Source organism: Centruroides vittatus, unplaced genomic scaffold, assembly GCF_030686945.1.
Source record: "Centruroides vittatus isolate TY-2023 unplaced genomic scaffold, ASM3068694v2 contig_958, whole genome shotgun sequence".
Classification (NCBI taxonomy): domain Eukaryota; kingdom Metazoa; phylum Arthropoda; class Arachnida; order Scorpiones; family Buthidae; genus Centruroides; species Centruroides vittatus.
The window spans coordinates 483,535-496,784 of NW_027122637.1; the positions used below are offsets into that span (position 1 = coordinate 483,535).

The 13,250-nt window shown below is 32.3% G+C and overlaps 2 protein-coding genes across 3 annotated transcripts in view; one reads left to right on the top strand and one right to left on the bottom strand.

Moving 5' to 3' along the window:
• LOC136985292 (ATP-dependent DNA helicase Q1-like) overlaps nt 1-7,257 on the top strand; it is a 52,019-nt gene extending 44,762 nt beyond the window's left edge. For both annotated transcript variants that reach the window (XM_067282539.1, XM_067282540.1), the window contains 3 exons: nt 2,079-2,173; nt 5,360-5,626; nt 7,075-7,257. In XM_067282539.1, coding sequence (XP_067138640.1) covers nt 2,079-2,173; nt 5,360-5,626; nt 7,075-7,232 — 520 coding nt within the window. In that variant the 3' untranslated portion in view covers nt 7,233-7,257. The remainder of the gene's footprint in view (nt 1-2,078; nt 2,174-5,359; nt 5,627-7,074) is intronic.
• A 5,509-nt stretch (nt 7,258-12,766) lies between these two features.
• Nucleotides 12,767-13,250, bottom strand: part of LOC136985299 (probable glutamate receptor) — a 30,119-nt gene continuing 29,635 nt past the window's right edge. The window contains exon 10 of the mRNA XM_067282549.1: nt 12,767-13,207. Within this exon, the coding sequence (XP_067138650.1) occupies nt 12,988-13,207 (220 nt within the window). The 3' untranslated portion in view covers nt 12,767-12,987. The remainder of the gene's footprint in view (nt 13,208-13,250) is intronic.

Consider the following 13,250-nt stretch of genomic DNA (forward strand, 5'->3'; position numbering starts at 1 on the left):
TTCGACTACAATTGAAGTCTATACTGACGGGTCTAAGACCAATCAGGGTACCGCTTGTGCATTTGTGGTTTATGTATGTAACAATGAAATTCACCATGACATCTTCCTCTTACACCCAGAGTGCTCAGTGTTCCAAGCTGAAGTGTTTGCTGTTTACAAAGCCATCGAATTCTGTAACACAAAGTTTAATAATTGTAATATCTCTATTTTTTCGGATAGCAAGGCTACTGTCCAAGTTCTAACCAATAAGGATACCACTCATCCCATTGCAAGAGAGACTTTGTCTTCTGCCAACCAGTCTAGTAACAAATTTTACATCAAATGGATTAAAGGGCACTGTGGCACTCTGGGCAACGAACGTGCAGACATGCTTGCTCGTACAACAACCATGCTCACGGACATTATTCCGGCATACAATCAACTCCCGGTTTCAAGACTAAAAGAACTCCTGTGGCATCAGACTGTTGCCAGATGGCAAGAAGAATGGGAGCGAACTCTGGAATCGCATATCACTCGACAATTCTTCCCAGACGTCGAAAGACGGCTCAAGTGGAAGTGGCTTCACCCTGAACACCGCAGTTCTCAACTGCTTACAGAGCACGGAAAATTTAACGTCTACCTGTATAGGTTTCGGCATAGTGACACTGACTGTTGCCCTATCTGTGGGGTGCGTGACGGGGTTAAACATTATCTGTTATCGTGCCCGATATTGGAAGATATAAGACGCGAACTCAAGATCTACATAGAAGAAGACAACCTGAGTTGGCCATGTAAGCCAGAACACCTTGTGTCAAGCAAAAAGTACTATTTTCTTTTTCAAAGAATGGTTAAACTTTACTTCATCAGAACATTAATACACTAATTGTTGTTTTACTGTTTTAGCTTTATTGTATCGCCAAAGACCTTTCATGATCTTCTACTAGCCTACTATGTTCTTTTGTGTTGGTTGCTGCACAAATCTGCGCTGTGCCCTCATTCTGGCCTACGTTTTACGGGACATTTCATCTGTTTTATCTGAGCTCAGGAGCTCCTATATACTTACTGTGAGTAAGTTGCTGCATAAGATCTGTTCAGTGTTTGTCACCTGGTCCTCTGTTTATACGCGGATTCTGTTTAGGCTGTTTTACGGTCATTATAATTGTCAAAAACATTGACTCATTTACTGACATGTTTTTTTTAGTTGATGTATATTTTCGCATTTTTGTTTTTTATTTCATTATCATTCACATTGTCGCTTCTTTTGCTCAAAATGTAACACTAATGTATTCCATGTATTTCTACCCCGACTGTGCCTAGCGGTGTCGGGAGAAATAAAGTTTATTTTGTCTGTCTGTCTGTCTGTCTTCCAGTACATATAAATTTAAGATATAACCATCGACAGTTATTATGGTGCTAACTGGGGATGCAATCACACCCTTGGCCAGAAACCTCCACTCAAGGCACTCAGTCGGCCATCACAACCCTGGCAAGGTATAGATATACAAATATACGCACCAATCAAAACCCGATATTAAGATGTGGTATATTATATTGGTGTGTATATTGGTATATGTACCTTGCTTAGGTTGCGATGGCTGACTGAGTGCGTTGAGTGGAGGTTTCTGGCCAAGGCACGATTGCGTCCCCAGTCGGCACCGTAATAACTGTCGATGGTTATATCTTAAACTTATATGTATACTGGAAGAGGAGATTGGACCGAAGTCCGGGTACCGTAACTGGCAACACATCTGCACAGTAAGCAGGAGTTGCGGATTCGAGTCCTGCTCCGGGCCAATTCTTTTCTTCCAGTTAATTCTAAATTATTTAAAATTATAATTATTAAATTTAGCAAGAGATGGCACCTAATGCCTAACTCCAGTACCAAATTATTTTATAAATTATTATTATTATTATTATTATTATTATTATTATTATTATAGCTGTTTCTAGCCTGATAATTCAGCTTTGGTTGGTATATTGCTTTAATAATATAATAGCTTTAATATATAGTATTTCAGAAAATTTTATCATTAGCCTATAGTTAGATCAAACCTCGATTTTTCTTTAGTTAATTAAATTTGTTACTTATTTTATTAAAGGTGTAGAAGAGCAATTATTGCAGAGCATTTTGGAGAGAGATGGAATAATTTAGATTGTAATAAAATGTGTGATCATTGCAGATCAACAAATACAGGTATTTTTAAATGATTCTAAAAGAAGTAGAATTTAAAATTTTATTAGTTTTGCATATTTGGCAAAATCTGAATTTTAAATTTTTATACAGGGTGAGTCAAGGCCTATGTGACAAACTCTGTGGCACAATAGGTCTCGCAGAGACAATCATTTCGTGCACTTTGAAGCATAGTTTTGGAGCTACACAACCACTTTCAAAAGCATATGGTGCATGGTGAATGAGATGCCATAAATTTGTAACAAGTCTTGATTTCATTCTTTGGAGACATGTGAGTAATGTCATATATGCCACTCTGGTTGACACCATGGAGAAATTGATTGTGTGAATAAGGTGCATCCCAAAAATATAAAGGCACTAATAAATTTCTGTATGAATCCATTCATACTGAAAACTTTGCAAAAATAATTTATTTTTGGCTTGGTTGAACTTTCACAAATGCACATTTAAAAAACAATAATTATTTATTGAGATAGAAAAGAATAACCAATAATTTTAATCAGTTTGACTGTCCAAAAAATATATAGGCATATAGCAAAATTAACTGAAATAATTATAGGTGTATCCCTTGTACAACACAACATTTTTCAACATGACTCTAACATGGTTCAAGAATTTGGGAAATTCTCTCTATAAAATTTCACAATTTTTAAGCACAAATTCCATTATTTGATATTTTTTTATTCAAGTGTATGTTGTGTCAAATTTGCCCTTGGATTTTAGAATATTCAAATTTTCAATTTATTTTATGCCTTTCTTCAGGTTTACTTTAATAAAACTGACAGTACAGTTTTCTTCTTGTCTTAACTTTCCTATCAACCATGTATCAATGTTGTTGCTTTCAGATTTTAGACTTTAAGACCCACTGTGTTTTGTTTTTATAGATTAATCTTTGTATTTAGTAAAGTTTATTTAAACATTTTTTGGTAAGTGTTGTTAAACTTTTTTAACCATAAGTAAATAATCATTCATAAAAATGACAAACAAAATACAGTGGTATCTTGGTACTTGAACTGCTCCCAACTCAAGCAATTCGGTATTCAAACACAAATTTTGGAAAAAAATAAATCACTTGCTATTTAACTGAACAAATCCAACTTGCTTGAACAAATTTTTGATTAATAAAATGTTTTTATTTTTATTTTATCATCCATAAAAAACTTTTTATGATAAAAGGTTTAAAAAATTAAAAAGTTGCAGATATTTCTGATTAAGATCAACAAAACAGCTGAGATGATGATAATATTTTGTAAAAGGAAAATGCCCCTCATTTAACTAAAATTAATATTAATGCATAATACAGTATTTTTAATTGTGATTGTTAGTTAATTATTGATTGGAAATAAATTATTGAATGCTTTAATAAACATATTTTTCTTTGTAATAAAAAAGAATAATATACTTTTGTTAACTTTTGGAACCTAACTCTATGTTTTGCACTAATTCTTTGTTTCTTATAGCATGGATTTGCATAATATGGCACTTTTTCGGAACATAACTACCATGTTATATGAGGGATACCTGTGATGACATGCTAATAAATTATAATTAACAATAACATAATAACCAATGAAGCTGCTTTTGATTAAAATAACTTTGTAAATGTGGTCTGGCATTAGTTGTATGAGTTTTTGGAGGACAAATGTGCTTATTGATTGGAAATAAATTATTGAATGCTTTAATAAACATTCTTCCCAGTGAGGATTTATGACTTGTTTTAGTTACTCCACACTATTATATTGCTGCTCATTTGCATATACAGCTCTAGCCAAAATTCCCCAAAGATTGGATTAAGATCAGGAGATACAGCTGGCCAATCAATAATACACATTCCATTAGCTAAAAACCAGTCATATGTCCTGTTGAAAGAACCATCAATTTCAACAATAGGGTCTGCAAAAGGCAAGAGATTGCTTGCCAACATGTTTTGATAATCATTTGCTTCTGTATGCCCTTGTAAAAAAAAGCAAGTGGAGTCTTTCCTTGCCAACTAAAAACACACCATAATTCCTCCCTTCTCAAATCATGCCATTAATGGTTCCAATAATATTTTTTCTTGTCACTCCAGATGATTTGCTTCTACATGTCCATCCAGCTCATTTTTTCCCTTGGCTCAGAGTAAACATTTCTCCTTGTCAGTGTGTTTTAGTGATGGGGAAGTTTTCTTGACTTATATATAAGTTGCCAACAAAACATTTGGCTGTTGCTGTTACTTCCGAATTGATGTTTTGTTGCTGGAAATCTGGTAAACAATGGCTTGTTTTACTTTATTTATAAGCTTTGAAAGGTTTCCTGTTGATTTCTTTTGACCATATTGATCTCCAAGTTTAATAAAGTTGTCGAATACAATGGATGACTGATTTAATTTTTTAGCAATTGCTCTTTCAGAGTAATTTTCATCTCTAAGAGCAAGAATTTCATCATTCACTAAGTCCTTTAAGAGTTTGCCTTGGCCCATTGCTAAATTAGTGATTGTAACCAAATAGACATTTCTGGTAGTTTCTGCAGGATTATTTTTGACTACTTCTATCTTAATATCTATCTGCCTTTATATTTTTGGGACAGTGAACTTTAAGCTATTTGTTTAAAATTGTTTTTTGTTTTAATTAATAAATTATTATTATTTTTTAAATATATATTTTTAAGGTTTAAATAAACTAAAAATAAATAGGATATGGAAAATTTTTCTGTATGAATGATTGACTTTATATGGAAATCTATTAGTGCTTTTATATTTATGGGACACATCTTATATGCTGCTTTTGTCCTAACTTGATAAACACCTTTTATGTTTGATTATGTCTGACAGTAACTGTTATAATGGTGTCGTAAAATGTACCAAGGATCAAGATGGGCACTTCAAATACCTTCTGTAGACTGTGTGCAAGTGCACTTGCAACAATAAGTGTATATTTCATGTTGTTATTTTTCTTTCATTATTGTATTATCTTGTAGCTTTTTATATGACATGTCAGGGAACATGAGTTGCCACTCACAAAATGTTTTTCTCTGTGATCTGTCATGCCACAGAGTTTATATATGTTTTTAGAATTTAACAAACATCAATATCAATAGAAATTGATATTAATGTTTTATTATAAAAATAGTTAATATTTATATTTCATTTCTTACTTTCATTTTATAGGCTTATATAGGAATAAATGTTTTATTAAAATTTTGTAATTTTAGGTCAGGAAAAAGATATCACAAAATATTGTTTCTCGTTATATAAAATTATTGATCATGCTAAAGCTCAAGATGAGAAATTGACAGCTTTAAAACTAATAGATGCATGGTGTGGAAAAGGCCCTTCTAAACTACGACCTTCAAATGTACAGTCGGTTACACTGTCTCGTGACATCTGCGAACGGGTTGTAATATATTTACTTTTAGAAGGTTATTTGAAGGAAGACTTTCATTTCACACCGTATTCTACAATAAGTTATATTAATAAAGGTATATAAATTTATATACAAACTCTAAATATAATATATATAATAGTTTAATTTTCACATAATGAATTATTAAACTAAATTTTTGTTTTTAATATTCAAAACAACACAGTCATAATGATTGAAATGAAATAATTTTAAGTTTTTTCTTTCCTGGCTGTTATGTGTACATAACAGCCAGGAAAGTATTGAAATTGTGAAAAATTTGACTCTTTCAGGCCACAACCTCGCTATTAGCTTTGTAAAAGTTACTTTTTACTATGCAAAACAGTTAAAATGTGATATTAAAATAATTAAAACTTAAAAAAAATAAAATTTTATATTGAAAACCTAACTTTATGATTGAAATGTCAGTTGACATTATCATGCTACCTGCACAATTGCAGTAATGATTGTCAAACATGTTTTGACAATCATTACTGAAGGTTCTTAAATCTGTTATAAAAAAGTCTTGGAAATGTAAACATTTAGTGTCAAAGGAAAAATTGATGTAATGAAGTTAAACAGAAAAGAAAAGAAAAGAATTAAATGTAGATGATTTCTTGGTAAAATAAACATTTGAAGAACTGGAGTGAGTGAAATCTTGGACAAAGAATAGAAATTGAGACATTAAAAGAGTGTCCCTTAAAATTGAGGAATTAGTTATAGATGCCATCGCATAATGCGAGCGATAAAAATAGATGACAATTTTGGATTTTTTTTACATCTTAAGTTTTACATAGTCTATAAAAGTTACTATTTTATTGCAAGAATAAAATGTTGAAAATTTTCTTGTTTTCTTCCCAATGACAGATGCCAAATGCTTATAAATGCTTATAAATTCCAAATGCTTATAAATGGGACATTTAAAAATTTTTCACAGTTGTCTTTTGTTGAGAAATCTCGTACACTACTATTTGCTTTCCTTCATGGCATAAACTTGGTATACCATGAAGGAAAGTAAGTAGCAGAATCATATTTATTATACACATACAGTATATTAGGAGGAAGACATGATTAAATTGACAGGTAATCTTGAGGTATACAGCACCCAGCATGTTTTACCTTTCATGCAGATTTCGAGTTTGTCGCGTGCTGCTTTCATGATGTACCAATTTTAATAGCCAGCAATGTATTTGAGTATTTTTCCACTGCTATATTCCTAGGTACTTTGCAAATTTCATAATTTTGTGCTAACTTTTTACAAAAGAGGTATTAGTATTAATTTATTAAAGGTTGAATTTCCAATTCTGTTTTTATTATTTTATCTAATTATTTATAATTTACCTCTCTAATTTGGTTTAATCGAATTTATGTCCATTTTGGGAATAATTTAGTTTAAATTTTACGAAAATTATACTAATGCAATTAAAATTAGTTATGTAATTCGGTAAAAATTTAACGAATAATTTATTAAAAATAGTACAGTTTATAGCTATTAAAAGTTATTTAATTTTCTTTTTCTCTATCTAGGTGTGAAAGCAAATTTACTAAAGGATGATAAATTTAAAATTACACTGGACTTTCCATCATTCAAACGAAACGCATCAACATTATCGAACGAAGCCGAAGTTTCCGGTGGTAAAAAACCTAAACCGGAAATAATTGATTTGGAAAAACTACCATTTTAAAAAAAATAAAGTAAATTATAGAATAGTTTTATTATTAAAAATTGTTATTTATTTATTAATTATCGAATTCAAATGGTAATATGACTTATAATTCGTAATCGTCATTACTCTTTCAAGTTTTATTTTATACCGAGTCGAGTACGAAAAATGTGTCTAGTGTCTCTCGGCATTTCCGACCCGTCGCCCTAGCTTCTTTGGAGGAGAAAGGCTCGAGGATAAATTTGGCAGCAAATGAAAAAATAATAATTACGGTTACAAATATTCATTATAAAAAACAAGAAAATTATTTATCAAGTTAAAAAATTTACTCTCGTTTACTGTTCTTTTGAGGGCGCTATGGATAAATTAAGATAAAAATTAATACTATTGAATTTATTATTATTGTGTGTTAAAACAAAAGAAATTCGTTTGTTGGAAACCGAAATTTTTTAGTTTTGTATTTTATAACCGCACCAAACAATATTCAACTTTTATACAGAATTATTTCACCGTTTTAGATCGATAACATGAAAATGTTTATTTCGATTATTAAACTAAATTATTTTGTATTTTTACAATGTATAACAATGTTAGAAGAATAGATATTCGACGTACGACATTGTTGGACTGCCATTTTAAAAAATTGCAGTCCAACAATGTACGGAATTAAATAGATGAATGACGAGACCAGATATGGGAAGCTTAGGGACACGAGGCCCCGATTAACTATAAACGAACTTCCGATGAAACTGGAAGTTATGTCAATTCAAAAATTTTCCCCTGAAAGAAGTTAGATGACCGGCTGCTAACAGGAAAAGTATGATGTACGGGAGCTTGTTAACAAGGAGAAGTAAAATGTACTGTACAGTACAGATTACTGATTTGACATGGAGAGAGTATATTTTAAATTAAATAATTATATATTTGAAAATTACATGGATCTAAGCGGACACCCCATATAAGAAAATTTTTTCTTTTCGTATATGGGGTGCCCGATTAAACTTCCGTCCGGGGGCAAAAGAGATCTTTCTGACGTGATATCAGAGTACGCCGGTTCCGGCGCTAAAATAACCGAAAGGAACAGATTTAAGACGATTTAACGTAATGTATAAATGATCTCTGACCGTAAAGTATAGGGACAAGATTGCTGAAATCGATACAAAAAACCTGCTTTATTGCGTTAAGGCCGATTCTTATTTTGTCAGAATAGAAAAGAGAACACATTCCTTTTTTTCTATTATTCTCTTTTCGTAAGCGTTCGTACTTCGAAAAAACAAGCGAATCGGGCTTGCGCTTTTGGTACTTGCAGTTTAAAATAAAATTTTAAAAGCGTAACTAACTGAAATTTGCAAATTTTTTTAAAAATTAGAGTATAAGTGGTTAATTAATTGGAGAAGAGTAAACGGAAATTATTCTAACGTGATAAAATAAATTAAGAAAGACGATCTGGAATTTTCCATATTTAAGATAGTTTTAAATATATCGATCTTTCTAAAGGTAATATCTGTTCGGATTAGTTTAATTTAAGATATATAAATGGTAAAGGGGAGCTGTTTGACTTCCTTCAATGCTGGTGGAATTGTACCAGTACCTGGGATTTTTCTGATTGATTTTCTTTTTTTCTTTTGATTATTTGATTTGATTATATATTACTTCCTGGTATACTTCGGAATATAATGACGACTAGAAAGAACATCTCCATCAATGAATTTCTGTTCAACTCTGGATAGTGCGGTAACTTTGAGACGTCGCTTCGTCGATCTCCCATTGAGCTAATTCCTAAAATTCAGAGATTGAAATCGTTTTTTATACCTCTCGACAAAGGAGATAGGATTATTGACTGCGAGGAATAATTTAAAATTAAAAATTCTTACAATTACTAACAAAGTGAGTGTTATGAACGAATTTTTATTAGTAATTTCAAAATCAATTATATTCTCAATTGTATAGTTTTCGGTTCTTGCAGTTTCGTAATGGCGGCGCGAGGGGTGGAACTACAGTGCGGCAAAATACATGAACTTTCTCTGCAAACTTGTGAATAGATTATTTCAGTGCCGAAACTGGTGTGCACTCCTGCCGTACCGGAAAGATCTCTCTTTCTCCCCGGACTGATATTTAAGTTGACACTCCTTACGTGACTCTTACGCCAGAAATAATGAAAGTCTTACTACGAGATATTTATCGAAATGAATGATATAAAATCTTACTAATCAAATGAAAAAACCTTCCGCTGTTTGATTAACATATTTTATTCGTCGAATAGATGTAAGAGTACTACATTGATTAGATGCTATGTCGGAATTTCTCTAACTTTCGTCGATCCGAGGAAGTTAAAGAACTTTTCTAACGATTTGGATCTTGACAAAATTAAAGTGAAAAATTTAATAAAGTTTAGTATTTTAAAATTGCCAAAAGTATAAGTATTAGCCGAATTTTAATCAATAGTTTATTATCTTAATTGTTTTTTAAAGTTTACGATTGCTAATACTTTGATCGATGACTCGTGACCTTAAAATTAATCATAAATTGTGCCACAATCTGTCTTACAGAAGAACTTGAAATTACGATATATCTAAATAGCTTTATATAATTTTTCTTATACGTATTTTATAATATATCGGGGATGTAGAATATTTCCGGGACCCAAATTTTCCGAAAAATTATAGCGTGCGAAATAAAATAATTTATGATCGAATTAATAATTATTACTGCGAAAATTTGACACTTTCAAGGTCCCTCCTACTCTCGAGGTGACAGATTTGAGTTGCTTCATACAGCAGAGAAGCAACCCGAAGAACTTTAAAATGATATTTTGTCCACAATAACTGAAGCTGCCCAGAAGCACGTCAAACTGGAAATCACAGAAAAACGTCATAATTGGTTGTCTGAGCAAACCATTGAAATCACAGACCACAAGCAAGAAGGCTGCAAAAGCAGTTGATAACAGACAAGAAGTAAAGCGACTGAATGCAGTTTCAACGAGCAGAAGGATAGACAAAGGAGCATACTGGAATGAGCAATGCAAACGATGTGAAGTAGAATTTAGTAAAGGCCACACAAGGAGCCTCTTCACAGATCAGGAAGTCTAAAACGCCGTTCATGCCATGAAAGCAACATAAAAGATAAGTATGGGAAGAAGCTGATTGACCAACAGTCATCAGAAACAAGTGGAAAATATATACAAAAGAACTATATACGTTGCAGTCATGGGCCTGAACCACTGCAAGAGACAGCAATCCAGATTTAGAGCTACCCAAACTGGAGTCAGAAGAGATCAAAGCAATGAAACTACTAGCCAAAAACAAAACATCTGGCATAGACAACATTCCAGTAGAGCTACTACAACCAATATCTGTTAAACACACAATGGCTCTTGTCAGGCAATATGGAAATCTGCACAAGGGCCACAGGACTGGAAAGAAAATCAATGTTTGTCTCTATTCTAAAGAAAGATGACTTTCGTGACTGCGCAAATAATCGCATAATAGCCCTTATCCCACATGCAAGCAAGATACATCTCAAGATCATACAAGAAAGGTTGACCAATTATGGAAACGGCAGTTCCAGACGTTCAAGCAGGCTTCCGACGTGGATGAGATACGCGTGATCAAATCGCAAATTTGACGTGGATCGTGTAGAAAGCGATGAATTCCAGAACATCCACATATACTTCATTGACTACAGTTGGGCATTTGATTATACGGATCACGATAAACTATGGAAAGCTTTACAGGGTGTGGTGTCTCAGCACATTATTAGTTCATAAAGTCTTTGTACACCAATTAAGAAACCACAGTGAAGGCAGCACATGGTTATACAGACTGGCCAAAATCTGTAAGGATGTCCGACAAGAATGTATTCTGTCACTGTCTTTTCAACATCTACATAAAATGATCATGCGAAAATCCGCTTTAGAAGACCTGAATGTAGGGGTAAAGATAGGTAGCAGAAACATCAACAGTCTTCGTTATGCTGATGACACAACCTTGTTCGCAGAGTCAGAGGATGACCTGAGATTCCTCATAGCGAAGGTCAAAGTTGAAAGTGAAAAAAATGGGCCTCCACCTCAATGTTAAAAAAGACCAAAGTGATGACAACAGGTACAATAAGTCACTCAAACAAAAATAGATATGGAAACTGCAAGGGATCACCATGGATTTTTCGAGTGGCCAGTCACTCGAAAAATCCACTCTTACCCTTATCAGTGGTAAGAGAAGGCCTGGTCGCCAGAGAATTCACTGGCTTGATACCATCAAAACGAACACCAGAATGACTCAGCCAGTTGAGGATAGCAGGATAAGAAACTGTGAACGGAGTTTGCCAAAAGGGTCGCTAAGGGCCGTGAGCGACTGAATGGATAACAACTACGTATTTTGAAAAATTAAAATTTAATCACATAAATAATTAAATGGACCTACCATATAATTTTCTGCGCTAAACTAAACAGATAAATTAACATTAAACATTTTTTAATTAAAAGAACTCATTAATTTACATACGTATCACCGTCATGGGCAAGCATCTACAACTATAAATTTAGAATATATTGCTTAATGGAAATAAAATCTAGTCTATGATTTTATTTCCATTGGCACCCCCAATTGTGTTTTTCAAAGTAATTTATGCCGTTCGTTTGCCAAACAAAAAGTTCCATTTGCCCATCATTCGAACAAAAGTCAAGGCCCATCAAAATTTCGGACAGTTTTACATAACATCACGCATTGTTTTGCTTTGTACTCAGTTTGATACAATAATTTTAGTTATGCAAATCAAGCATTTTTAAATTACTTACTTTTAGTTTTACATTTTTTTATTATTTTTTTGAGTTATTCGGGAAGATTTTGCTGCTGTTCTTACTACAATTTCTCTTCTAATGGAATTTGTTTTATTTGTTTAAAATACATTGTGATATGTACTGTACATATCAACAATATTGACGAAAACTAGCAACTAAATCAACTCACAAAACCGTCAGTTATTTTAGATTATAAACTCTATACAACGTAGAATGTTGTCTTTAAGTTTATTAGATGCAAAAATTTGTTTATATTATTTTGATCGCTCAGGATTTATATGATTTATGTAATTACATTTTATGTAAACATTATATTAATATATTAAATAAAAATTTAAAAAATCACTGTGTTATTTAAAGCAGGTAATAGATGATCACATTTTGAATGTGCACGTTTGTCATTTAAAGTTTTTCAAGTTTATGAAAATAAACTTTACTGTCATTTTATATAATTTACATCATTTGTTGTTGCATTGCTATTGTTCGTTTAGAGTCTATATATAACCTATAGAGTATAGAAAATGAATTATTTTACTTTATGATGTGTGAATGAAAACAGTAATCAGTAACGACAGCATTTTTCATTTCCAAATTTCAAATTATTCATATTTTATAAAAATATAAATAATTTGAAATAGATGGTTTGAAATAATAACGAATTTTCTTTTTCGGTTTCGATTTTGAAACGGTTTATAAGTGAGACAGAATCTTCCATCCAAATGTGTAGATAGGCGGAGACCTGACAAGTGACCAAAACGACGTTCCAATTTCTCTTAAAACACGCAGTTTTCCCATATTTTGGCCAATTTTCTCATTTAATGTCTATACTTAATCTAGTCGCTACATTATTTTATTGTAACATTTATACGGCTTATTGCCGTAAATTTTTTGGGACCGCTTTAATTTCTTCCCAGCCTCGTTCGCGTCCCCGATCGGACATATTCTGCATCCCCGATACACCGTATGTAAAGAACATTATGACTAAAAAAATGTAAATTTTCGATAGCGAATGCAGTTTTCTAAACTAAGACATAAAATGCCAGCTAAGTATCCTAAGAGCAGAATATAAAAGGCATCTTGGACATCGTACACGTTGAGAGATCTAACAGATTCTTCACTAGTTACTGTGAAGTGTGACCAAGTTTCGGCTAATTTTTTTTCCCATTGATGTAATATTCCGGATTCGAACAACTTTTGATTACTGAAAAATTAAGGAAAAAAAAATTATTGATTTTAAATTATAA